General features: G+C 43.7%; 1 protein-coding gene across 2 annotated transcripts; it reads left to right on the top strand.

Annotated features, from left to right (window-relative positions):
- The first annotated feature begins 1,913 nt into the window (after positions 1-1,913).
- Positions 1,914-23,330, top strand: LOC115130789 (mastermind-like protein 1). Of its 2 annotated transcripts, none has more exons than XM_029662233.2 (5): positions 1,914-3,640; positions 15,288-16,673; positions 19,185-19,397; positions 19,823-19,961; positions 20,894-23,330. In XM_029662233.2, the coding sequence occupies exons 1-5, from the start codon at positions 3,323-3,325 to the stop codon at positions 21,958-21,960; spliced, it is 3,123 nt and encodes a 1,040-aa protein (XP_029518093.1). In that variant the 5' UTR covers positions 1,914-3,322; the 3' UTR covers positions 21,961-23,330. The 2 variants fall into 2 exon arrangements, with proteins under 2 accessions (XP_029518093.1, XP_029518091.1); XM_029662231.2 differs by having other exon boundaries at positions 15,282-16,673.
- Positions 23,331-26,010: the final 2,680 nt, after the last annotated feature.

Here is a 26,010-nt window from a genome sequence, read left to right as displayed (position 1 = left end):
ACGCCTAGGCTATTGATGGATTCAATACATGGACGTTTTTATTGATCTCAGATTATATTTGTCAGTGTCAAAGTAGCCTGCCATTTTAAATTATTTGTGTTTATGAAAAAAATATTCTACCGAAGTCTCCAATCCCTAGGCTACTAAAAATGTTCACAATATGTGCAACTTCTCTAAGTGCCTCTAGTCGACAGCTCCATGCCACTACGCAAATGCGATGATTGAAGGTGTTAGCTACCCGGAACGCATTTCCGGTACCTCAGAAGTCCCCAGGTTGCACCCTCTCGCGCTCACTTTTTGTTCCCGCCCCTCCCGATTTACAAATTAAGCACTGTCTATACCTGTCATTGTGCAAACAAGCATAGTTTACCCGTGTGTGTGGCTCATAGAAAATTGTTTAAACATGGGTAGCTAACACCTTCAATTGGAATTCCAGCGCTCTGAATTCACTGATTATGCATGCATTGCAGATTACAAAAAACTACCTAATCAATTAGCTGCACTTTACCAGAAATAATATTGTAATCAGATTATACATATTTTAGAAAAACTAGATTGACTTTTTCATGGATTCCTAAATTCAGAAAGGATGTTTGCGAAAAAACAACACCTTTCTGTTTTTTAATGACATTCAATTCAGCATTGGAAAAAGGCGCAAATTAATGTTTGTTCCACCTAAACGAAACTGACCACAGGTTAGAGACCATTTTGAGACCAAATGCATTTGATGGATACTTTTTGTCTTATTCTAATGCCTTTTAAGGGGAAAGTAATCAAAAAGCAACAAAATAAACGGATTACATTACTGAGTTTGGGTAATACAAAAGTTATGTTACTGATTCAATATTTTGGACAGGTAACTGACAGATTACATACAAGTAACTAACCAAATCCTGATTGTCAGACGTGCATAGCTGCCACCAACAAACAAACAGGAGCAAATATAGCCCACAACATTTATACAAATATCTTGACCATCGTTCAGGATCCAAGCACGTCTGCCCGTGCTTCCGATGGCCTCATTCCATCCCACTTTTGACACCAATGTAGCGAACAATGAACCCTGGGGTGTATTAGCCGGATTCCGTTGCCAAACGTTTCTGCTACGGTCTGTGACTGATGAATAAACCCCTGGTCTCGCAACCCGTGGGCAAACTTCATGCTTACCATAAGGGCTACTACATTATTGCCTTCTTTCAAATCAAATTGTATTCATCACATGCTTTGTAAACAACAGGTGTAGACTAAAAGTGAAATGCTTACTTACGGGCCCTTGTCAACAATGCAGAGTGGGAAAAAAATAGAGAAGTAATAATAAATGCACAATGAGTAACGATAACTTGTCTGTCTATATACACGGGCCGATGTGCAGGGGCACGCGGTAATTGAGGTACATGTACATATAAATAGGAATAAAGTGACTAGGCAATAGGAGAGATAATTAACAGAAGCATAAGTGATGTGTCAAAAAGGGTCCGTTTTATGGCTTGGGGGTAGAAGCTGTTCACGGTCCTGTTGGTTCCAGACTTGGTGCATCCGTACTGCTTGCCCTGCGGAGAGCAATTCGCCACACTTCTCTATACCAAGTCCCAGACATTTACATGCCTCTCTGATGGACTCACAGGTGCCATCGAACTTCTAACACAAGTGTAGCGATTTGATGTACCTACTTATCAGTTACAACACATTCTTCCAATAAAGAGTGTGTATTCGTTAGTTGAGCTTACTTGAAGTCTGACTGACTGTGCCATACTTTCACAAGTTTTCAAAGGATACAAGGTTGTACATTTTAACTGTAAATTCATGCAAATGCCACGGTCTCTCTATGTATTGTTTGTTTTCTCTGTCAATCTTTACAATGAGGTGGCGACAGCGACAAAGTATATTTGGCGACACTACTGTCTTGCAAAGCATAAGGTTAGAGAAAAAGTAAAGGAAAAAAACTTGTTCCAAAATGGCGACGAAGATCTGCCTGTACATTGGAAAACAATAGAAATAGCAAAGAGGGGCAGAGTTTGATTGTTGTCGCAATTTGTTTTTGTTTAGCATTTGACCTAACTGCATCAGATTCGGGATGTGTGTTTCTAGCTATATGCAGTACTGGACGAAGTAGTCTGGGTATCATGCTTTGTTATAGTTGGTTTTCAAGCTAGCTAGCTAACACCGTTACATCCGTATATTGTTGCAGTTGGCTGCTAGCTATCAAGTCACATTATTTGGACCTACACCGAGGATCAGCTCGCCAGGCAGAACAAGGATGGGGCTCGCCAGGCAGAACACAGGAGACATTTGACTTGCTAGTCAAGTTGTGCGCACTTTTGTTATTACCAAGCAAACATTTTTAATGTTTTGTAGGTCGGTGGTAATCGGTAACTTGACGTTTTATCCTGCCTAGCTAGCAGAAGTTAATTGCCGGAGTAAGTTACTGTAGCTACAGTAGTTAGCTAGCTTAGTAGAAACACTCAGCGTCACTTGGTTTCACTAGCTAACTTCATGGCTAACGTTAGCTAGTTAACGGTAACTGAATTTCACAATGAGACTGGTGTGTTTGTTGTAGCTAATAGGTAGCTAACCAATTACGTAAAGTTGGGTAAGTAGTCAGTAAGATGTTTTAAAATATTAATTGTTGTTAATGTAAACTATAATCTTACACGGTGAAATGTTTGTTCTAGCTAATACGGTTCAGTTTTGCGATGGCTAGCTAAATGTTAGATAGCTACTGTAGCGGCTAAAGTTAAAGTTATGGGCTTTTCTCGCACAAACTTTGGATGTTTGACCAGAGGAATGTTAGGAAGTTCCATACTAGCATTTTAGTGAGCAGCTAGCTAACGGTAACTTGGCTAGATTAGTGTCTCAACTAATGATATATGACGTGCGTATCTGTGATACAATTAATTTATATACTATATTAAAGATATAGGAGTTTAATTTATGCTTTTTAATTAATATAGACAAGGCGTGAATGAGCTTTTGCGAATTTGTCTAACTAGCCAATGTTGGGGCCTTTAGCTAGTTAGCTAGCTAACGTTAGCCAGACAGTTATTAGTGGCAATATTTTTCATGATGTGATAGACACGGTGCACTATCTACCTTGCTGGCTATGCAGTTGAACAATATTTTATTATTCGTCTTTTTCGTGCGTTTTCCGAGTGTGGTGACCGAAGTCTATTAGTAAGACAAAGGTCGACTATGGAAGCAGTAACGTTAGTTGACACTCTGTAAAAGGGTACCGGGTATAGACACCCACCCTGAAAAGGAGCAAATTCAGCATTTTATCCGGACTGCCGAAACCTGAGTCCTGAGTTTAAAACACTCTTTATTGATGATGGCCGATTTTGTAGTGCCGCGACACAGTGCGGTGATGGAGCGACTCCGCCGTCGAATCGAGCTCTTCAGGAGGCATAACACCAGCTGCGAGAACCGCTACGACAACACAGCGAGGGAGCGGCTGGAGATGGAACGGCAGCAGACCTTTGCACTGCACCAACGGTGCCTGCAAACCAAGGCCAAGCGGTCGAGTAAGCACAGACAGCCAACATCCGACCAAGCAGTTCAGAGAGGGTCAGGGACCGGGGGCAACAACGCAGACTTAGGGGATGGTGGGACGCCCGAGCAGAGCAGAAACAGCACTTTGATTGCGGTAAGTGACCATTTCATAAAGTGGATGCAAATGCACCACAAATCTGATAACAGCTTCATGGCAGTTATTTTATTTGCGCATGCATGCGTTAAATTAGTATTTTTCATGTGCAGTGATTGCAAGTCAAGGAAAGAGCATTATTTGCTATCATTTGCAGTGTGCTCCATGTGCAGAAATTGCCACGAGTTGTAGCCAGTATCATGTGTACTCCTGTGTGCATTCTGGGTGGCTGCTGTCACATGTTCTCATTGTTGTCCTGCTGTGTTTACTAGGCAGCCTTTGACATGCTGGGGCACAATGTTCACACTTTTTTTTTGCTGTGGTGAAACTAATTTTTCCTGCTATATTAGTTCAAACATAAATGTTAATATAACAGAATATGGAAAGGACTTTTTCAACAAGGCATACTGTCGAAGTTGTGTCACAGTGAGGTGTCCACTAGAGTTGTCCATGTATTGTTGGCACTGAAGTTCATGTTTAGTCACAGCCATTTTGTAGAGTTGTCATGGATCTCTAAGTTATCGGAATGCTGATAGCACAGCCAAAGTGGGATAAACAAGTCTCAAGAAGGCTGAGTCATATTAAAATACTGCTTCTCTCTCTTGTGGCTCAGAAAAGTAGCAAAGTATTCAGTGAGTGCTCACACAGAGAACATTCTCTAATAATATCTAGGCTTGTTTCTTTCTTCATCAATCTTCCAGTTGTCCAATGGACTTATAATCTACCATCGTGGGAAAAAAGTTGCTGCCTCCATTGTTTTCAGTGTTGATTAGGCTCTATCGGGCGTTGGGGGAAATTTCTGTTTGCTCAAGTTACCTCTACTGACCCTGTAGTAATTATCCCTGGCATATGTTATACTCGAGGGAAACCAAAAAGTGAAAAGGAACAATTGAATTACACATGGCAACTTAGCGACCTCTTGTATTTACATGTGTTGTGGAGATAAGGAAAGTAGGATGGAATACATTTTCATGCAGTTTGGCTGTCTTGGCAGTCTGACCTACCATGGCAGTATCCATTTGGACAGTTTTTTTTGTTGTTGCCATGAGCCCCACCTGAAGCATTTTGCCTCTGTGACCCCTCTTAACAATGGAATCTGCGTTAGGGGAAATGGTGTCACTGTCCACCACAGCACATTTGGTATTGTTTTTGATTTGTGGACGAAACAGAGAAGAGTTCCATTGAGAAGTCTGGCAAAAAAAATGCTGTCCATATTCTGCTCTTCTATCGCACGTGCAATTAACCGGGGGGGGGGGCAGTGTTTGTTGTTTGCAGTAACTTTGTTGTTATAATATCCCAAATTGACAGGACAGTTTCACTATTAAGGATTCTAGCTTTAAGTCTCTGAGAAATATAAAAACGTTTTTTTTACACAAACCAGGCTTCAGTCACAGCCCAGTAGGAATTGACTGCCTCCCACCATTTGGGCAACAGCTGCATTAGGACAATATAACTACCCTCTGAATGAATGATGACTCAGGGGTATTAGAAAAACAACTCCACCCCCAGCCTAATGCTCTGAGCCTCTGACTCATCATTGCTCTATGCCCTTTCCTGATCCACATAATGCAATGCCACGGTATAGCTGTGTGTGTATCAAGCCACAGGGCAGAACTTGACTCTCCATTCCATTGTTGATGAACCCTATAACCTAGGAGTAATGTCACTTTCTAAAACTGATCTAAATTCCATTCATGAATAGCAGTGCTAGCTAGCCCACTAGTGACTGGCACTGGGTTAGCAAGCTACCTAGCCTATCTTTCGTTCCGCCACTCTGTGCCATATTAACAAGGCTCAGCTCCAGCCTGGCCAGTCAGTATGAGGTTAAAGCTTGTCCTATAAACTGTCCCCCAGCCTTTAGTTAGACTGGCCCGCTGCTCCGTTCCACTCCTGCACATCCCAGGGAGGCCCATTGTGGCCACGCCGGTGGCTTCAAAGGCTAAACGGACGCTATCTTAGCTCTGGGTCCAGCGTTTTGAATTCGGCATGCTCCCCTCCATGGCCCAGGCACTAGCTCTTTTGTTGTAGGGCTTCCTCCGTCTATACACATGTTAATTAGTTTCATGTGACTTGGGTCTGTGGTAGGTGGGATAATGGCGATGATTGCTCAGAAGAAGAGGTGGGGGAGGCAGAGAGGTTGGAGTGAAAGGGTGAAGACCGAGACCAGTTTTTCAGGTTCATAAAGCACTGGAGTGAGTCACTAGACTGGCTTTTCTCTCCTCCAGGGGAGTGATGGGGTAAGAGACGAGGCCAGATCAGATGAGCCGCGCACACACTCTTCTCTCTCTCTAAAGCCAAACAGCTCGGCACAGCCAGCGCACAAAGTGTGAGAGACCAGATCAAAGGAGCGGTGAGCTGCCTATGTTGTCAGCGGTGGAACTAACATACTTTTAACTCCTTTGCAGATATGAAACAGACAATCCTATCAGTCAAAAATATAAAACCCCAGTTTATGCTACAAAACCAACTTTATAGGAGGTTTTAAAATAGGTTCTGTTTGACTCAACATTCCATGACATACATTAAAGCATTGTTGGCAGAATAGATGGTTGCAGTTCAATGCCTGATTTTTAATATAATTCACAGATACATTTCTTGGTAGTCCCAAAAAATATGACTGTCAGGTTGTAAATCACAGCTGGCCTGGTACATTGTTTGTTGCCTCCATTCCGGATGCACTGTTTCCGTTCGGATTTTTTTTTTTGGGGGGGGGCGGATGAATGTAAGTAAGGCTGGAAAGGTAAATATAATCAGACTAGCAAGGGCAATGATCAGAAGTCAGTCATAATGTGGCTAAAAGGCTACCCTATCTATTTATGTAGCAAGCTAAAAACACGTAGCCTAATGTTAGCTAGCTAGCTAGCTGCTATGAGGATGTCAAGTCATTGGAGGAGTGGGTGAGTGACTTTTTCGCTCCTATCATTTTTCGGTGGTTATACACAGCTAGAGATGCAGGTGTCATTTGGTTACCAAGCAAGAATTTGAACAACTGTTATCCAGTTAGCTAGCATATCTCTCGTGTTCGCAACTTCACTCTAGCTATCTAGCTGCTCTGATTTCAGAGCACTCTTGTTTGAATGTGCCAGAGCGCAGAATAACTGATGAATTTGCAAATTCGCAACACCTGCTGAATATGACCGGTGTCAGTAAACGTAGGAAAAATTAAGTTAGTCACGAATGCGCTAGCTAACATGTAAACAGCCTAACCAGCTTTGCTAGGGCGAGTAAAATGATCGGTGAGGTGTTCTCTCATTTGTGTTGAAGTAGCTTGCTAGCCAACTTTAGCCAGTTAGATTGGGTGCTTAGTTGGGACAAGCATGCATTGATTGGCAGGCAAGCTGTAGAAGGACGAGTAGGCTACAATTCCCCGTTATCAGTCCAATTTTTACGGCCAACTAGCTGAAAGTTTGAGAGGGATCATCTAATGATCCGTCGTTAGATTTGAGCACATCTTGCTTTGGCTAGCATTAGTTGTTGATGTGCATGACTGAGGGGGGGAGAGCCTACCTTTTCATGGTTGTTTGATGAATAGGACTGTAAAATGCGTTCTAATGCTCTAAAGTCGCAGCTGCCTGTAAACACAGTCCAGTTCAATTGTGTGATGGTGGGCTTGTGTGGCAAATGGCTTGTTTGCATAAATTCCTACTGTAGCTCTGATTGGCTATGGTGCACCGGTCTGCGTAGACTCTGGTCCTGAACATGTCTCTGCAGTGTGCATTGCATGGAGTGTGGGGGGGAAAGTAAGATAAAAATCAATACATAATTGTAAATGGTAGCCTAGTGGTTAGAGCATTGGGCCAGTAATCGAAAGGTTGCTGGATCGAATCCCCTAGATTTTTACCTTGTCAGCTATCGTTCTGCCCCTGAGCAAGGCAGTTAACCCACTGTTCCCTGGGCGCCGAAGATGTGAAATGTTGATTTAAGGCAGTCTCTGATTCAGAGGGGTTGGGTTAAATGCGTAAGACACATTTCAGTAGAATACATTCAGTTGGACTATCTGACTAGGTATCTCCCTTTCCCCAAATAAGGTATCCAAACAATAATGAAAACCCTGTAGCAGTAAAAATATATATATATATATATATATATATACACACACACACACACATAAACTCATCAAAAAAAGAAACGTCCTCTCACTGTCAACTGTTTATTTTCAGCAAACATAACAAATATTTGTATGAACGTATAAGGTTCAACAACTGAGACACAAACTGAACAAGTTCCACAGACGTGACTAACAGAAATTGTATAATGTGTCCCTGAACAAAGGGAGGGGGGGGGTCAAAATCAACAGTCGGTATCTGGTGTGGCCACCAGCTGCATTAAAACTGCAGTGCATCTTCTCAAGGACTGCACCAGATTTGGCAGTCCTTGCTGTGAGATGTTACCCCACTCTTCCGCCAAGGCACCTGCAAGTTCCCGGACATTTCTGGGGGGAATGGCCTAGTCCTCACCCTCCGATCCAACAGGTCCCAGACGTGAGATCCGAGCTCTTCGCTGGCCATGGCAGAACACTGACATTCCTGTCTTGCAGGAAATCACGCACAGAGCGAGCAGTATGGTTGGTGGCATTGTCATGCTGGAGGGTCATGTCAGGATGAGTCTGCAGGAACGGTACCACATGAGGGAGGAGGATGTCTTCCCTGTAACGCTCAGCGTTGAGATTGCCTGCAATGACAACAAGCTCAGTCCGATGACGCTCTGACACCGCCCCAGACCATGACGGACTCCAAATCTATCCCTTCGACGATAAACGCAAATCCGACCATCGCCCCTGATGAGACAAAACACTGACTCGTCAGTGAAGAGCACTTTTTGCCAGTCCTGTCTGGTTCAGCGACGGGGGGGTTTCGACCGGAATGGCCGATTTAATTAGGGCCGATTTCAAGTTTTCATAACGATCGGAAATCGGCATTTCCGATTGTCTGTTAACGCAAATGCCTCTTACGCAAATGCGGTAAGCCAAGGTAAGTTGCTAGCTAGCATTAAATTTCTTATAAAAAACAATCAATCATAATCACTAGTTAACTACACATGGTTGATGATATTACTAGATATTATCTAGCGTGTCCTGTGGTGCATATAATCTGACTGAGCATACAAGTATCTGACTGAGCGGTGGTAGGCAGAAGCAGGCGCGTAAACATGAATTCAAATAGCACTTTTGTGCGTTTTGCCAGTAGCTCTTCTTTGTCCGTCAAGCATTGCGCTGTTTATGACTTCAAACCTATCAACTCCCGAGATGAGGCTGGTGTGACCGAAGTGAAATGGCTGGCTAGTTAGCGCGCGCTAATAGCTTTTCAAACTTCACTCGCTCTGAGCCTTGGGGTGGTTGTTTCCCTTGCTCTGCATGGGTAACGCTGGTTTTATCCCAGGGAGGAGAGAGGAGAGAGACGGAAGCTATACTGTTACACTGGCAATACTAAAGTGCCTATAACAACATCCAATAGTCAAATGTTAATGAAATACAAATGGTATAGAGGGAAATTGTCCTATAATAACTACAACCTAAAACTTATTACCTGGGAATATTGAAGACTCATGTTAAAAGGAACCACCAGCTTTCATATGTTCTCATGTTCTGAGCAAGGAACTGAAACGTTAGCTTTCTTACATAGCACATATTGTACTTTTACGTTCTTCTGCAACACTTTTTGCATTATTTAAACCAAATTGAACATGTTTCATTTTATTTGAGGCTAAATTGATTTTATTGATGTATTATAGTTAGTTAAAATAAGTGATTCAGTATTGTTGTAATTGTCATTATTACAAATATATATATAAAAAAATTATCGTCCGATTAATCGGTATCGGCTTTTTTGGTCCTCCAATAATCGGTATAGGCGTTAAATCATAATCGGCCGACCTCTAGTTTGTACCCATAGGCAACATTGTTGCCGGTGATGTCTAGTGAGGACCTGCCTTACAACAGGCCTACAAGCCCTCAGTCCAGCCCCTCTCAGCCTATTGCAGACAGTCTGAGCACTGATGGAGGGATTGTGTGTTCATGGTGTACTTCGGGCGGTTGTTGTTGCCATCCTGTACCTGTCAAACTGTGGTCCTATACACTGACTCTGCGTGCAATGAATGCAAGAGAAGTGACACAATTTCACCTGGTTAATATTGCCTGCTAACCTGGGTTTCTTTTAGCTAAATATGCAGGTTTAAAAATATATACTTCTGTGTATTGATTTTAAGAAAGGCATTGATGTTCATGGTTAGGTACACATTGGAGCAACGATACGCACCGCATCGAGTATATGCAACGCAGGACACACTAGATAATATCTAGTAATATCAGCAACCATGTGTAGTTAACTAGCGATTATGATTGTTTTTTATATGATAAGTTTAATGCTAGCTAGCAACTTAACGTGGCTTACTACATTCACGTAACACGCAGGCTCCTCGTGGAGAGCAATGAGAGGCAGGTGGTTAGAGCATTGGACTCGTTAACTGTAAGGTTGCAAGATTGAATCCCCCGAGCTGACAAGGTGAACATCAGTCGTTCTGCCGCTGAACGAGGCAGTCAACCCACCGTTCCTAGGCCGTCATTGAAAATATGAATGTGTTCTTAACTGACTTGCCTAGTTAAATAAAGGTGTAAAAAAACAGATTGTTGTGAACTTGAAATCGGCCCTAATTAATCGGCCATTCCGATATAATTGGTCGACCTCTAGTTTAAACCCTTTACAATGAAGATCTGTGAAGTTATTTGGATTTTTACGATTTATCTTTTAAAGACAGGGTCCTGAAAAGGATCTGTTTCTTTTTTTTGCTGAGTTTACATGCGTACGTACACCGATAAATGCCACTTTTTTTTACTCCGGTGTCTTGTAATTGTACAAACGCACGGTCGCTTTCCCACTCTATTTCTTGGTATAGAATTTTCGCAAATACTTTAGAATGTTTAGGAATGAAGTTTTCTAAGAATTTGTGGAAATGTTATAATTACCATATCTAAATGCTCACTTGTCAAATGTTTTTGTGTCATTCCTCCTGGGTGTATATGAACACATGTTAATGAAATTTCATGTTGCTAAAATGCTGTCAGTTCTACTTTAAAGGTGCACAGTACTATACAGTCGTGATTAAACAATCTGCACGGATTGTCCCAGTACATTCAAATATCTCTGCACAGGAGGGTAAACCTGAGGGGATCTGGTTGCCTAGGATGTCAGTCTGGGGTTCGGCCTCTGCATTCGGATGAGATGAGCGTACATTTAGTTGGCTAGTGTTTCTGTCATAGCCTGGCAAAATAATGGAGAAATTACTCTAGTAGGGCTTTCCCCAACAAAACAAAAATCTTGTTTGGCCGAAAGTCATCTGTTAAGCTTACTGTTTGATGAAATAAGACAGAAATGCCTCAAGAGGGAGCCAGAGATCTAGAAGATAAAAACCTTAACCTGACCCAACCATTCTCCTGCAGGCTTTCTCAGATTCTGCCATTACTCTCCTGGAGTTGCCTGTAATAAGCTACACGAAGAGTCGACAATCTTTTTCATGTGGAAGGGCAATTTATCATATGCACATTTTCGTGGAACAGTTCCATTTAATTGATAATAATGTCTTCATATTGCAATCATTGTCATGTGGTTAAATCAAAATTCTATCTAAATGAAAATGATACAAACCTATAAAGTAACTTCTATTGCCATTGTCAACTATGTAAAAAATAGCCTACATAAAGCCAACAAGTAAAAACATTACAGCCTCTAGGTAGAAAATATCCAGATTTAAAAAAATAAAATTAAAAAATATTACCTATCAATCACAATGGCTAAGCATGGCCTTTCTGCAATGAACTTGAAACATTGTATAAACTTGGGTCCACCCTAAGCTTGTGCTAGCGAACTTGCTATGTTGTTTAAAATATTCTGGGACCTCAGTTTCCTGTGCCAGTGAGCTCGGGACAGACACCGCTGTTGGCTATTTGCGCAAGGTATGAGAAGCAGTGCTTGACTTGGGAAGGAGCTTTCCGAAGCTGAGTACTGGCACCTCAGCATTTCTACTGCTTGAGCTCCTGTTCCTCTTATAGAATATGAACTCAAATGTATTGTGAAGCTCCTGCACCTAAATATAAACGGTACCAACAATTAAAATGAGTACCGGAACCCATGTCGAGCACTGATAAGTAAGCAGGTAGGCCTATTTTATGTTTCCATTGGATCAGAGCACAGCATTTTCCCCTTGTCATGCTGAGTGGTTGTCAAAAGGGAGAGAGTTGGAAATAGTTCCTCAATGTATTTTTTTTAAAATTATTTTATTTTATAAATATTGTCATTCTCAATGGCTGTATGTTAAAACAGACTTTTGTTTTCTTGCAGTTTGAGGTGAAGAACATTACTTTGAGAATCTCCACTGCTCATTGGTGGTGGTGCATTGAGCCAATCAGAAATACTATCAGATCCCCAAATGTCACATTTTCTATGCCTACATTTGCTTGCAGGCCTGGTATCCTATATGCCTACTTCTATCCGTAATCAGGTGCCCGTCAAACAAGACCATCACTAAATTGGCAACTCGGAAAAGGAATTAAATAAACCAAAACTTGTTTTTCACAAGTGTAGAATAGGTTGTGCGCTCTACAAACAATGTATCCATTCCGACAATGAGAACGGTAAAAAGACTGGAATAATGTATTGAATGCGTTAACAGAAATGACCGTAAACAAACAAACATTGTAGATTAGGAATTAATGGTAAATGTAATATTGGTGATTATATGTAATGGACAATTGATATACACTAACATTCAAATGCAAACAATTCACAAAATGAAGTTAGGAAACAATGAATGCGCACAAATTGGCGGGAGAGTGCCCATTCTGGAGAGGGCAGCGCATTGTGCATCTGGGTGCTGCATGGTCTATCAGACGTCTGCATTGACCATGCAGCATTTGGTGATGTGGCCTCTGCGGAAGTCAGGGCATTCATACTACTTGCACTTTGCGAAGAAGTTGGAGCTGTTGTCAAGGAAGTGAGTTTGTGTTTTATACAGGATGTACAGCCCCCAACCTACCATCAATCAGTCATGTCAATGCGAAGCTATATAGAAACCTCCGCTTTGTTACAACATTTGGGAGTCGCATGGCGATGCGGAACGAGCATCTGGAGACTCCACGATCGCATCATACACACCATATGGTGCCTCCGACCACATTTTCAGATCAAGCATAAATTGTATTTTTGGCCAGGCCTCCGCAATGCATTAATTCACTGAGATGGGAGCAAATATCTATTTATTTATTTATTTATTTATTTATTTGCCACTGCTCGACCAATAAAAAACAATGATCTTGGTCGTCCAACAGCCTATCGACCAAACAATCGACCAGTCCACTAATTGGGGTCAGCCCTAGACTCTAGCATGGGGGGGGGGGACAAAAACAAATTGAACCTGCTTTGTGAAATAGGCTACAACCCAGTGCTGCGATCAGGTCCCGCCATCCATGTAATCCTTATTAATTAAAAAGCAAAACTGATCCTAGATCAGCACTCTTGCTGGATGAATATGAGCCAAGAGCTGCTTAAAGCTCTCCTAAAAACCCATGTCAAGTTTGACTCTGTTTGACTGCAGACTGTACCTTATGGCAAGCTGCCAGTCCAGTTACAGGAAGCTAACCTAAGCAAAGTCATAAGGTTGCATTACTGCCCTCATAAGGTTCTGTGTCTGAATACATCAGAGACGCTTATACTTTGCACTCCTGGTCTGTTTCTCACCACTGGGGATAAGTAGCCGCTTAATTATTTGTCACAATTTTAATTTCTATATACATCGATGGGCTTAATATTTTAAATGGTAACTTGCCTCAACACAGTGATAAAAGTTGAGTGGGGTTTTATTTTCCTTGTGAAGCAGTGTAATGTTTACAGGACCGTTAAGCATATCTTCATGCTAGCTGTACCCATAGACTTCCAGTCTTTTTGGTAAGCTAGTTAGCAATGGCTTGCAAAACTGCTTCTAACGCAGATACACTAAGTTAATCTGACTCTATCTGTTTTTAAAGGGCAACTGAATGCACAAAACAACTTCTCTGAAGTTGAAAATGGCCTATGTGGCTTCGATATTAGTCAAACATTTACTCCAGTGTCAAAATTGACTTAAGTTTAAATAGGCTAATTTGTCCAAGTCAGTATTTTCCAAAACTGAATTTTATGAGAATTTTGTAATAAGGTTGTCACGACCTAACCCACAAGATGGTTGTGTTTGGATTACAACACCGATTGTAACGCCTAGGGAGAATTGTCATGCATGGAGAACAGTCTGCGGTGATTGTGCTCTATCCAAACATAGCAGCACCTACCGTGAGACTCACCTGCCCATTACGCGGTGGCTCGGACTTGTTTGCATGAAACAACAGGTTGCCAAAGTTCTGTTGAAAGAACACTTGGCCCCTAACCCCTTTATGGAGTGACCACTTGTTGATGTGTTTGATAGTGATCTCTTGAAACTGCCATTTTGTCAATATTCCAAAATTATAATTTGCATGCATCTTGCGTCCCGCTGCAACATGTTCTATGACATGATTGACTATGAAACACTGCCATACAGAAGCACACTCTGGCAAAATACTTATTTTTCATGCAATTTAAAAATATATTTTTAAACCACCTTAACTAGATGTAAAATTGTGCGACTAAAATGTCCTCGGCAAAATGTGTAAATTAATTTGATTTCTTGATTTGTCTTCGATTAATTATTACTATTTTGAGGATGTGGTAGTGGCTATGTTGTTGCTACCGTACTTCAAGAGTGACAAACAACAGTAACTGCCAGTGTATGCTAAAGCCAACAAAACACACCCACATCAAACCTCACCCCCCAAGACTCAAATCTCATATTTCATAATGAGCAGCAGAAAAACGCATGCGGAATCAGTGAGTTCAGTGTTTCCCTTATGGTTTTTTTCAGCAGCGGAGAAAGCTAGTTTCCTACAATTCTACACATTTTGATGTGTTCTGTTATCTGAGTGACTCAAACACTATTCCAAAAAAATCATGGAGGCCCCAAGCCATTTTTCTTTCTTTTTTTTTTACATTTTTCATTCTCCCTGACTGTAGTTTTACATTTTGGTGGTTATTAGTTCTCAAAAAGATGATCTTATAAATATATAGCTATAAATGTATTCATTTTAAAATGATAGTTTGAAGGCTTGTTTTGAGGCTATACAGTCAGTTTACGTGTATATTATTTACAGACATTAGAGAAAAACAAGCTCATATTTTTGATTCTGTTGGGGTGTGACAGGTGAACTAAGCTCATGATGCTTTTTATAAGTTATATTCAAGAATCAATGGATATATTTTGTTAATTTCGAAGTAAAAAAAAAAAATGGATGTAACTAAGGATTCCTGCTTTAAATATATCTTTTTTTTACATCTCCGCTTGTGGCAAGGTTCTCAATCAAAAGCATTGTGACAGTTTTCAGCATGTGTTTATTGTATGGTACTAATATTTACATTTCAGTCATTTAGCAGACACTCATATCTAGAGCCACTTTCAGTAAAGAGTACATTTTCGTACTAGTCCCACGTGGGAATCGAACCCACAACCCTGGTGTCGCAGGTGCCATGTTCTACCAACTGAGCCACATGGGGACATTCTATATTTGTTGACTTGTTATTTACTCTAGTTGCAGGAGTCAGTGAAGAGGAAGCTGGAAAGCACTGGCTCCCCTGGTCAGGTCAACGGCTTCAGCGATGGCTATCCCCCGTCCAAAAAGGCTTGCCTAGACAACTGCTCGTCCAATGGCGGCATCCCCCCTCGCTCACCCCTGGACTCCAAGCATGGCATTGGCGCCGACTCTCTCATACCCAATGGTGGAGAACATGGTGGAACCGCCGCTGGGGAGCAGGAGTTCCGGCTCAAAGAGATGAAGCAGGAGCCCATGGATGACATTCTCCCCTGCATGTTGCCGTCAGGGGGCGGAGCCAGCAACAGCCTCTTCCCTGACCTCAACCTCAATGAGCAGGAGTGGACGGAGCTCATGGAGGAGCTCAACCGCTCGGTTGCCTATGAGGACATCCAGGACATCCTCAACGACGGTTTCGAGGACCGCAAGGACCGTCCGGATCTGGCCGGACCCACCCCTGGGACGGGCGCACAGTCTGGCGGTACCTCACAGGGAGGCCTCCTGCTTCCAGAACTGGCCAGTGTCAAGGCAGAGTTCTCCCCGGCCTCTACCGCCTTCGAGCAGGACTCGTGCGCCGGCTCGCCCCACGCCAGGCCCAAGTCATCTGGGCCGCCCATGCAGCACTCCGCCAGCTTCCTGGCCACCTCCACCGTCTCCTCCCCGACCCTGCCCCAGCCCCTCAGCCAGCAGCCTCCCCCATCCAGGCAGCTCCCTCCCCAGAACCACCGCCTTCCCCCGGGGCCTGTCTCCAAAGACCTGTCCCCTGCCCAGCAGCTCCAGCAGCTAGCCGCCCAGCAGCAGAGAGCCCAGCAGATGCAGTCCCAGCTCCAACAGCAGCAACATGCTCAGAAACAGCAGCAAGCCCAAAAACAACAGCAGCAGCAAGCCCCCAAATTCCACCCCCCTGGGTCCCACCCCTGCCGTCCATCTTGGCCACCCCAGTCGGCCCCGTCTCAGAGCCCCCTAGGGGGAGCTTACGGCCTGGAGAAGCCCACCAGCCCCTCCCTATACCCCCAGGACTTCCCAAATAACCCCAAGCCCCAGCTGATTATGTCCGGACAGCCCAACAAGGGCTCACCCAAAGCCGTGGCCAGCGGGTACCTGCAGCCCGGAGGCCCCCACACCAACATGCTGGGCCACCCTGCTCAAGGACCAGGGGCTCCGCTTAGCCACCCTGCAGTAGCAGGCCCTGGGGGCCTGGGATCTGCCATGCTCAACTACAGCAACACCAAGCCCCTGTCCCACTATGAGGCTGCGGCCCAGGGGCCACCGCAGGGCCCCCCCAGTGCCCAGAGCCAGAACAAGGCAGTGCTGCTGTCGCTCCTCAGACAGCAGCAGCAGATGAAGCAGAAGCAAGGCCTGTCCTTCAGACCACAGCTACCCCACGGGCAGGTAAGAATACAGCTCACCTTGAACTTTATCACAAGACTGCTCATTGTGTAACCATTACTTTTATGTGACCAGGTTTGATATGAAGCAGGCTTAAAAAGGCTTCATTATAAGAGTCCTGGGTGGCGCAACATTAAAGTGCTGGGGCGCCACTACAGTCTGGGATTTGATGTCACAACAGGCCGTGACCGGGAGCCACATAGGACGGTATACAATTGGCCCAGTGCCGTCCGATGTAAGGGAGGGTTTACCCGGTGGGGCTTTCCTTGGCTCATCGTGCTCTACTGACTCCTTGTGACAGGGCAAGGCACCTGCAAGTTGACTCCGGTCGTCAGTCCAGCGGTGTTTCCTCCGACACTTTGGTGTGGCTGACATCCGGGTTAAGCGCGCAGTGTGATAAGAAGTAGGTGGTCAGATGGGTCATGTTTCGGAGGATACATGACTCGACATTCGCCTCTCCCGAGCCTGTTGAGTTGCCAAGAGACTTAATTCGGGGAAAAAACAGGGTACAAGAATATGCTTGTGGCTGTACCACTCTGAACACGCCTGTTCACATTCAGGCCTGGTTAGAAACGGGACAGGAGATCACCTGGGAATACCAGGTGCCGCAATACATTTTATTTTTATTAGAGTCAAGGATCCACATGGAAAGATCAAGTGTTAGGCTATATTGGTATTCTGAATAACCGTTAAAAAGTTAAGAGGTCAACAAGTGCATATGAAAGGCATACACTTACATTACTTGGTTATGGTCATCACCCAAGCCTAACATAATTTCACACTGCTTGACTGGGAGAATAGAGCTATTAACATTTCCAACAGGGGGAAGGCCCAAAGCATGTTTTATACTGGCATCAGCGAATAGCATTACAACTGAGGCACAAAGAACATTCCAAGGCCATGTTGTGTACAAAAACACACACACACACACACTACTCCAGTGCTACGACGCTGGTGAATGAGGGAGTATAATTTTGAAGTCAAACAATAAGGGCTTGTTAAAAATGAGCAATGGAGTCGCTTGCCCTTTTAGTTTGAAAGAACGGCTCCAAATAAAGACTTGTCAAGAACCACACCAACCACACCATGTCAAGAACCACACCAATGGATAGCATAGTTTTAATTATATTTGGTAATATATATGTCAACATGTAATTTCTGGGTAACAATTAAGTACATGACGGTGACTACAATGGGAAACAAAAATAGCTTCTTAGCGAAGAGACATTTCTCAAGCACAAACGTCTAGGACTGTCTGGGAGTAGTAGGGAGGGGAAAACTAACTGTTATTGGCGTAGCAGTTTGGAACTTTCTCTTTCTTATTTGTCTATTAATAAATGTACCCCCTGGTGATGTCACCAGGCAGGCCAAAACTCCATCCCACCAAAACAGTGGTCTTTTCAAACAGCTCTTACAGTAAAAGGGCATTGTCATTTTCAGTTTTATTCCAACCTTCATAGTGTGGGAATGTATATAAAACACAGAAAAATCGTGTTTTTGACTGCACTCGGCCTTTAAGGCATACTGCATGTAGGCTAATAGTTGATGGTGGATCTAAGGCCTAGCAGGCTTTTTATGTTAGTCAACAAACACAACCCACACACTGTCCTTGTAGCTTATATTTTGGTCCTACAAGTCTGGCATGGGCCCCACGGTTTGAGGGGACAGCGTGTGTGTCTGGGTCAAGCAGCTGGTTGCTAAGGAGCTGGCATGCAGTCTCCCTTGGGGGGTTGGATGGTGGTGGAGGGGGGGAACCAGGGAGGGGACAACCACGACAAAGCAGCCTTTCATGCAGCCCCCTCTACCTCGTCCCCTCTACCTCGCCTGTCCTCCACAATAGTATATTTTAGGAGCAGCCCCCCCCGTACAGTTTCTTAACCCACTTGGGGTTTTCCCTCTCGCGAGAAGAGGCTCTGATCCCTTCTTGCTCTTCCTACCCTCTCTTCTCCTCTCCCTGACTCAACTGTGTTCTGCGGTGTGTGTGTGTGTGTGTGTGTGTGTGTGTGTGTGTGTGTGTGTGTGTGTGGACGGACCCAAAATATCCCCCGGCCGGAGCTAGAGGCCTGAGGCTAGCCCCTGAGAACTCTGGCCAACTTTCCAGATGTTTCTATGGTGAGATGGTTAGCACACTGGCTGAGGCTAACACTGCCAATATGGAGCTGTGATTCTCACAGCTGGTCAAGGAAAGCACTTGTATGAGGACATAAACTAACTTATGAACTTTCAAACTGAAGTTGTACAACCGCGGTCTTCATTTAAAGCTGTGTTGATTATGGACATAACTAGTTTTTTTAGGTAAAGCCTGAGCTTTTTATTTGAATGATTTTTTTCCTTTGCATTACATCAAACCTTGGTTTTTGCTTTACATCAAATGTTATTTCTGTACATATTCCCCCCATTTGTTTGACAAGGCCCCTAAAGCCTTACCTCAGACTGGATGCTGTCTCACTCCCTCTTCCTCTGGTTGACATTAGTGGAATAACTATACAATTTTCCCCAATTTCAATTTTGCAGGAACAGAACGCATACCCTGCCGCACCGCATGGCCCTGGACCTGGCAACGCCATGGCCCCCCAGCTGGGGGGGCCCGGCAACGGCATGGCGGGAAACCTCGGCAACGTGGCCTACCTGTCGGGGCAGGCGGCGTTGAAGCAGCAGCAGCAGCTGATGGAGCAGCAGAAACAGTTCCTACTGGGCCAGAGGCAGCAGCTGATCATGGCCCAACAGGTTAATACCCGGGGTCAAGGGTCATCTACTGTTGGTAGAATTTGGGTCTTGGATCAGGGTCTAGGAGCAGCATACCCCACCCTCAATCCTAATGACAAAATACAAAGAGATCAGACTTCCTGGCTCATTCACATGATTGGTTTCAACTTGCCCATTTACTATGTAAAGTCTGAGACAGGATCTCTGTCTGTTCTACCTGACTGGGCCTGCTAGTGCTGCATAGCCCTACATGTTGTCTATTAGTAACATATATAGACAAGGGCGAGCAATTTGTCTGCATGTAGAAGTGGTTATATGACTGGCAGTTTCACAGTAGGTGTTTTCCATCTCTGGTCCTTGTCCAAGAGAATGTATGGGAGGAATTTCAGTCACCGGTGTATGCATGTATGACACAATCATGCTCTAATATGTTTTCTGTGTTTCAGGAAAAACAGCGTCAGCAGCAAGAGCAGCAGCTCCAGAGGCACCTGACCCGTCCCCCTCCCCAGTACCAGGACCAACAGAACCAGCAACCTGGCGCACAGAACAACCCCTTCCAGCAGCAGCAGGCTGCCCAGTTTACAAGTAAATGAGACCCTACGTCACCACGTTACATCCAATGTAGCGTAACCCCCCCCTAGACACTCCAAGGTCTTAAAATGGCTTGTAGGGCTCTAATCCAATCCTCTACCTGAGTTCTGGCATAAGTGTACAGACGTTCACTTCCCTTTATGGATTTCAGATGATTGAATTGTCTAATGTAGTTTCCTCTCATGTTTAGCATTTGGTTTTTATTCATTACACTAGGGCAGTGAATTTGTTTCTTGACGACCCAAAAAGTTTTGGAATTTTCCTTCAACCCTGGTGAATATACAGGCACAACCCAGTTGCTTTCCACAGCCCGAAACAAATCAACCATGACCTATGTAAAGAGCAGGTTAGGTTAGGGGGTAAGAGGGCGATTTTGGAAGCACAGCTAAACTCTTTACCACTGCTTGCACTTCCCTTTGCTATTGAATAGGCACCTTTTTTTTTTAAATGTCTGGTCATGGGCCAGAAGGTTTGCTTCGATGATGTAACTCACACAGAACAACTTTGTTTGGCAGTACACTAATATTACCTCGTCAATGCAAATGCTTCTTACCGTATGATTCATTTGAATGGTAAACCAGTAATGAGGTCTGTGTTCTCTCATTGCTGAATACATTTGCCCTTTGTTCTGTGTCTTTGGAAAGAACAGCTGCTGTCTCAATGCTCACTGTCCTTTTTACCTCATAATGGCATGAACTTATTGTGGTAGCTAGACTATATCAGTTCCTTTCTGCTATCTGCATTCATGAAAAATAATGACATGGTGGAAAGCCATTTAAGTATATTGAGAGAGACTTGGTCTTCTCCTATAATGAGTTTATTGATTAAGATTGCATAATAGTTACACATGTTTTTATAATACAAAGGTTAGCTTTTCAATTTGTCACGTTTTTGTGACTCACTTCTTCTTTTGCTTCTCCCTGCAGGTTCGTCACAGCCATTGAGCAACGTTGGTACGCTGGGAGGCCCCGCCCCCGGAGCTCAGCGAATTTTCCCCCAGACGCAACAGGGCATGATTGGTATGACCATGGGCCAACAGGGTGGTGCTGGCCCCACCCCTGGTGTCCCTCCTCCCTCCAGCCAGGCAGACATGAGCCTCGCCTCCTGTGTGGGTGTTATGGACTCTGCCTTACAGCATCAGGTACTCTACAGCAACATGAACATGCACCCCTCCCAGCAAAGTTCCATGCAGAGGCAGCCTGTAGGCAATATGGGTGCCTCCTACCGACAGAACATGCTATCCCAGCAGCAACACCTTAAAAACCAGCCCAACGCCGCCCTGCTGAAACAACAGCAGCAGCAGCAGTTAGCCAGACTACCCGGCTCCATGCCTGGCGGCAACATGCCCAGTGTTATGCCCAACGCCATGCAGAGCACACAGAGCCAATCTTGGCAGCAGCAGGGCATGCAGCAAGCTATGGGTGCCCAGCAACCTCCCTCCAGCAACGGAGGTCTCCCGCCCAATGCCTTTGCCAACCCCAACGCCTTCCACATGCAGCAACAGACCCACATACCAAACAAGATGCCTGTTGGCAACACCCCCTTTGGTGCCAATGCCAACGGCAGGCCCATGGGCGCCATGAACCCTGCCCAGCAACAGATGATGCAGCAGGCCCAGCAAAGGACTGCAGCCAACCCCCAAGTTTCCCTTGGGCAGCCCTTAGGCCCAGGGCAAGTCTTACCCAATCAGCAACAGCAGCAGGGTTCCCAAGGCCAGGGGGTGTTGCCCGACCTGGGTGCCTTTGGTCAGCCGCAGGGGGGGCGTTTGGTCAGCCAGGTGCTCCAGTGCAGACAGCAGGGCTACCAGGTCAACAGAACTGCTAACCAACTACAACAGCAGCAGCAGTTGCCGTTTATCTACAACACTGGGTCAGGGGCTAGCAGTTTGCCCAGCTTCCCTGGAGAGAGTGACCTGGTGGACTCTCTGCTGAAAGAACGCAGCACGCAGGAGTGGATGGACGATCTGGATGAGCTCTTAGCTAGCCACCACTGATGAGTTTTAATGAACAGGAGAGTCTCAATAGTCTGTGGTGGCTTCCTCTTCTCCATCTGCGCCAATGTTAGAGCCGGATGGTTGAGAGCAAGTGTCTGCTAGGCATCCGTCTTCCATGTTGTGTTCACCTTGCCTTTTCAGATCAGTAGATTAAGACTGAGAGGAGCTGGGGAGAGGAAGCCTTCAGGCAAGTGAGATTCATCTGATGAGTTGGTGAGATGGAATGTTGGTGTATGTGTTCCAAGCCAATTGCCAATGTAAGGCAGGAACAGAGAGGGTTACTAATGGAATCCTGTTACTTTTCTGACACGGTTAAGAGACTGTCATCCTCAGTATTGTGTGTACTGTGTATATAAGTTCAGGAGAATGATTGGATGGGAATGATGGTGTGCAGGACCAAAACCCCTGTGTGGATTCCTATTGGAGTATTTCCCCAGGACTGGGAGACGTATAGAAAGAACTCTGCTACTATTATTACTACTACTGAACCAGTGACTCAGTACTAAACCACTGAATCACGGGTGAATCAAATGTCGCGCACACACACTTTGTCTACGCTTACCACAGTAGAGGTGCTTATTTTGGTTTCATTGCCCCCCTATCCGTCCTCTGCTTTGTTAGAAGTTGCGGCCTTAAATGCAAATGAATGCTCTATGTAGCAGAGGTGACCTAGTAACACAGTCCCTCATGTCAAATGTTGGTATTGATATTGCTAATAAATAGACGTGTGCCATCCCTCCTCTACTCTCAAACCAATGACGAGGTGCGCCAAGGAGACTCAACAGTGGCGTCCATATTCATTTGGTTAGCCAGTGCCCGTAAGAGACAAGACTGTTCCTCTGTTAGTTGTGCAATGACCCCCCCATGGAGGCAGGTTACAAATCTAAAGTGACAAATGGGGACAGAGTCCCAACACCACCCAAATACACCTTTGAATGATGCTTACATCATGTTTATAAAATGGTCTCCCTTTAGGTTCGTTACCATGTTTGACCAGGTTACCCTAAAATCACTGTCTTTAAACATTCGGTCCATTGTCATTTTAATAACCAAGCTATAAGATCATGTATCAATAGTGGACATTATTGCCTTCAGACACATTGCAGACAATCTTTTTCCATTCCCTTGAACCACAGTACAGCCAGATACTTAAGTTGAGATGTTTGAATTTGTTCATCCTCTTTTGTGTCAGGGGCTCCTTGTACATTTTTCGCTATATTCTTTTGTATGTATGCATTTTCCGATTTGTTCTGAAGATAGATCTTATTTTTATATGTATATTGCAGCGGATTTTTGTAAGTAATTCATACTTTTAATATGGTTCTCTGTAAAACAAGAGTATTATGTAAATATAGTTATTTAGAAACGGACCCTGTGTTTTGTCTTAGTTTTGTGTGTGTGTGTGTGTGTGTGTGTGAATTGTAACTGACAAGCATTATAATATTAAGTGCCAATGTAAGGTGTGAGTAGAATCCTGTAGAACAGTGTGTTCCTATGTATCCCATTCCACTTAGTCATGATGATGATTTTACTTTCTTCCATCTGTTTTCTTGTCCTTCCTTGTAATTATTTTTGCATCCTATATCACAGGAATGGGCAGCTTCCAGTCTTCGGGGGCCTGACTGAGGAGCCTGACACATTTCTGTCCCAACCTTAATACTCTGGACTCAAAATCAACTGTTCATGGTCTCCGGTTTAGAATGGAATTAATTAACTGAACCAGATGTGCTGGGGAAAGGTGTCACTGACACTAATCAGGACCCAGAGTACTGGAGTTGCCCATCCCTGATACACTCCCCTACGTATTTGTTTCTGAGCACTTCTACATTAATGTGGATGCTCCCATGATTACGGATAATCCTGAATAATGATGAGTGTGAAAGTTAGAGGCACAAATATCATACCCCCACGACAAACTTTTTTTGGGGGAAGGGGGTGTTTTATGATCTGTGCCTCAGACGTTCTCACTCATCATTATTTGTTATTTATTCATGGTTCTCTGTAATCATGGTAGCATCCACATTAATGTAGAAGTGCTAAGAAACATAGTCTACCCTTAGTGACAATGCATCCAACAAGTTTGTAGTCACAAACTTAATGTAGTCTGTGTGTTAGGAATATAGGCCTGAATACTAAATTATTGACTAAATTTAACACCCTATGTGCATTTGTCCAAATAACTATGACACCTTAAAATGGGGGGGGGGGGGGGGGGGGGGGGGGGGATACATAATGCTTTAATTTCTTAAACGGTAAAACATATGTATGGAAATACCCTAAAATAAAAGGTGACATTCTTTACTGTCACCTCATATGAAACGTTTGATCTCAAATTCTGGAGTACAGAATGAAATTAAATGTGTAGGACAGTATATAGCATTGACTCTATGCTGATATATATTCCATTTTATTGGTCACATTTACACATGGTTAGCAGATGATAATGCGAGTGTAGCAAAAATGCTTGTGCTTCTAGTTCCGACTATGCAGTAAAATCCAAGTAATCTAACAAATTCACAACTACTACCTTATACACACATGTAAAGGGATGAATATGTACATATAAATATATGGATGAGTGATGGTGTGCGGCATAGGCAAGATTCAGTAGATGGTATAGATTACAGTATATACATATGAGATGAGTAATATAGGATATGTAGACTTTATTTAAGTGACTAGTGATACCTCTATGTGAACATTATTAAAGTGGTGTTTTTTTTATGACTAGTGATACCTTTTATTAAGTCTGTTTATTTAAGTGGCCAGAGATTTGAGTGTGTATGTTGGCAGCAGCCTCTCTGTTAGTGATGGCTGTTTAACAGTCTGGTCTTGAGATAGAAGCTGTTTTTTCAGTCTCTCGGTCCCAGCTTTGATGCACCTCTACTGACCTTGCCTTCTGGTTGATAGCAGGGTGAACAGGCAGTGGCTCGGGTGGTTGTTGTCCTTGATGATCTTTTTAGCCTTCCTGTGACATCGGGTGCTGTAGGTGTCCTGGAAGGCAGGTAGTTTGCCCCCTGTGATGCGTTGTGCAGACCTCACTTCTAGAGGTCGACCGATTTTATGATTTTTCAACGCTGATACCGATTATTGGAGGACCAAAAAAAGCCGATACCGATTTAATCAGCCAATTTTTTTTTTTTTTTTTTTTTCATGTATTTGTAATAATGACAATTACAACAATACTGAATGTACACTTATTTTAACTTAATATAATACATCAATAAAATCAATTTAGCCTCAAATAAAATGAAACATGTTCAATTTGGTTTAAATAATGCAAAAACAAAGTGTTGGAGAAGAAAGTAAAAGTGCAATATGTGCCATGTAAAAAAGCTAATGTTTAAGTTTCTTGCTCAGAACATGAGAATATGAAAGCTGGTGGTTCTTTTTAGCAGGAGTCTTCAATATTCCCAGGTAAGAATTTTTAGGTTGTAGTTATTATATTATACTATTGTAAAGTGGCTGTTCCACTGGATGTCTTAAGGTGAACGCACCAATTTGTAAGTCGCTCTGGATAAGAGCGTCTGCTAAATGACTTAAATGTAAATGTAATAGGAATTATAGGACAATTTCTCTATACGATTTGTATTTCGTATACCTTTGACTATTGGATGTTCTTATAGGCACTTTAGTATTGCCAGTGTAACAGTATAGCTTCCGTCCCTCTCCTCGCCCCTACCTGGGCTCGAACCAGGAACACATCGACAACAGCCACCCTCAAAGCAGCGTTACCCATGCAGAGCAAGGGGAACAACTACTCCCAAGTCTCAGAGTGAGTGACGTTTGAAACGCTATTAGCGCGCACCCCGCTAATTAGCTAGCCATTTCACATCGGTTACACCAGCCTAATCTCGGGAGTTGATTGGCTTGAAGTCATAAACAGCTCAATGCTTCAAGCATTGCGAAGAGCTGCTGGCAATACGCACAGAAGTGCTGTTTGAATTAATGCTTACGAGCCTGCTGCTGCCTACCATCGCTCAGTCAGACTGCTCTATCAAATCATAGACTTAATTATAACATAACACACAGACATCCGAGTCATAGGTC

Source organism: Oncorhynchus nerka, linkage group LG6 (genome assembly GCF_034236695.1).
Source record: "Oncorhynchus nerka isolate Pitt River linkage group LG6, Oner_Uvic_2.0, whole genome shotgun sequence".
In the NCBI taxonomy this organism is placed as follows: domain Eukaryota; kingdom Metazoa; phylum Chordata; class Actinopteri; order Salmoniformes; family Salmonidae; genus Oncorhynchus; species Oncorhynchus nerka.
Note: the sequence above shows the minus strand (reverse complement) of the source record. Positions and strands in the feature narration are given on the sequence as shown.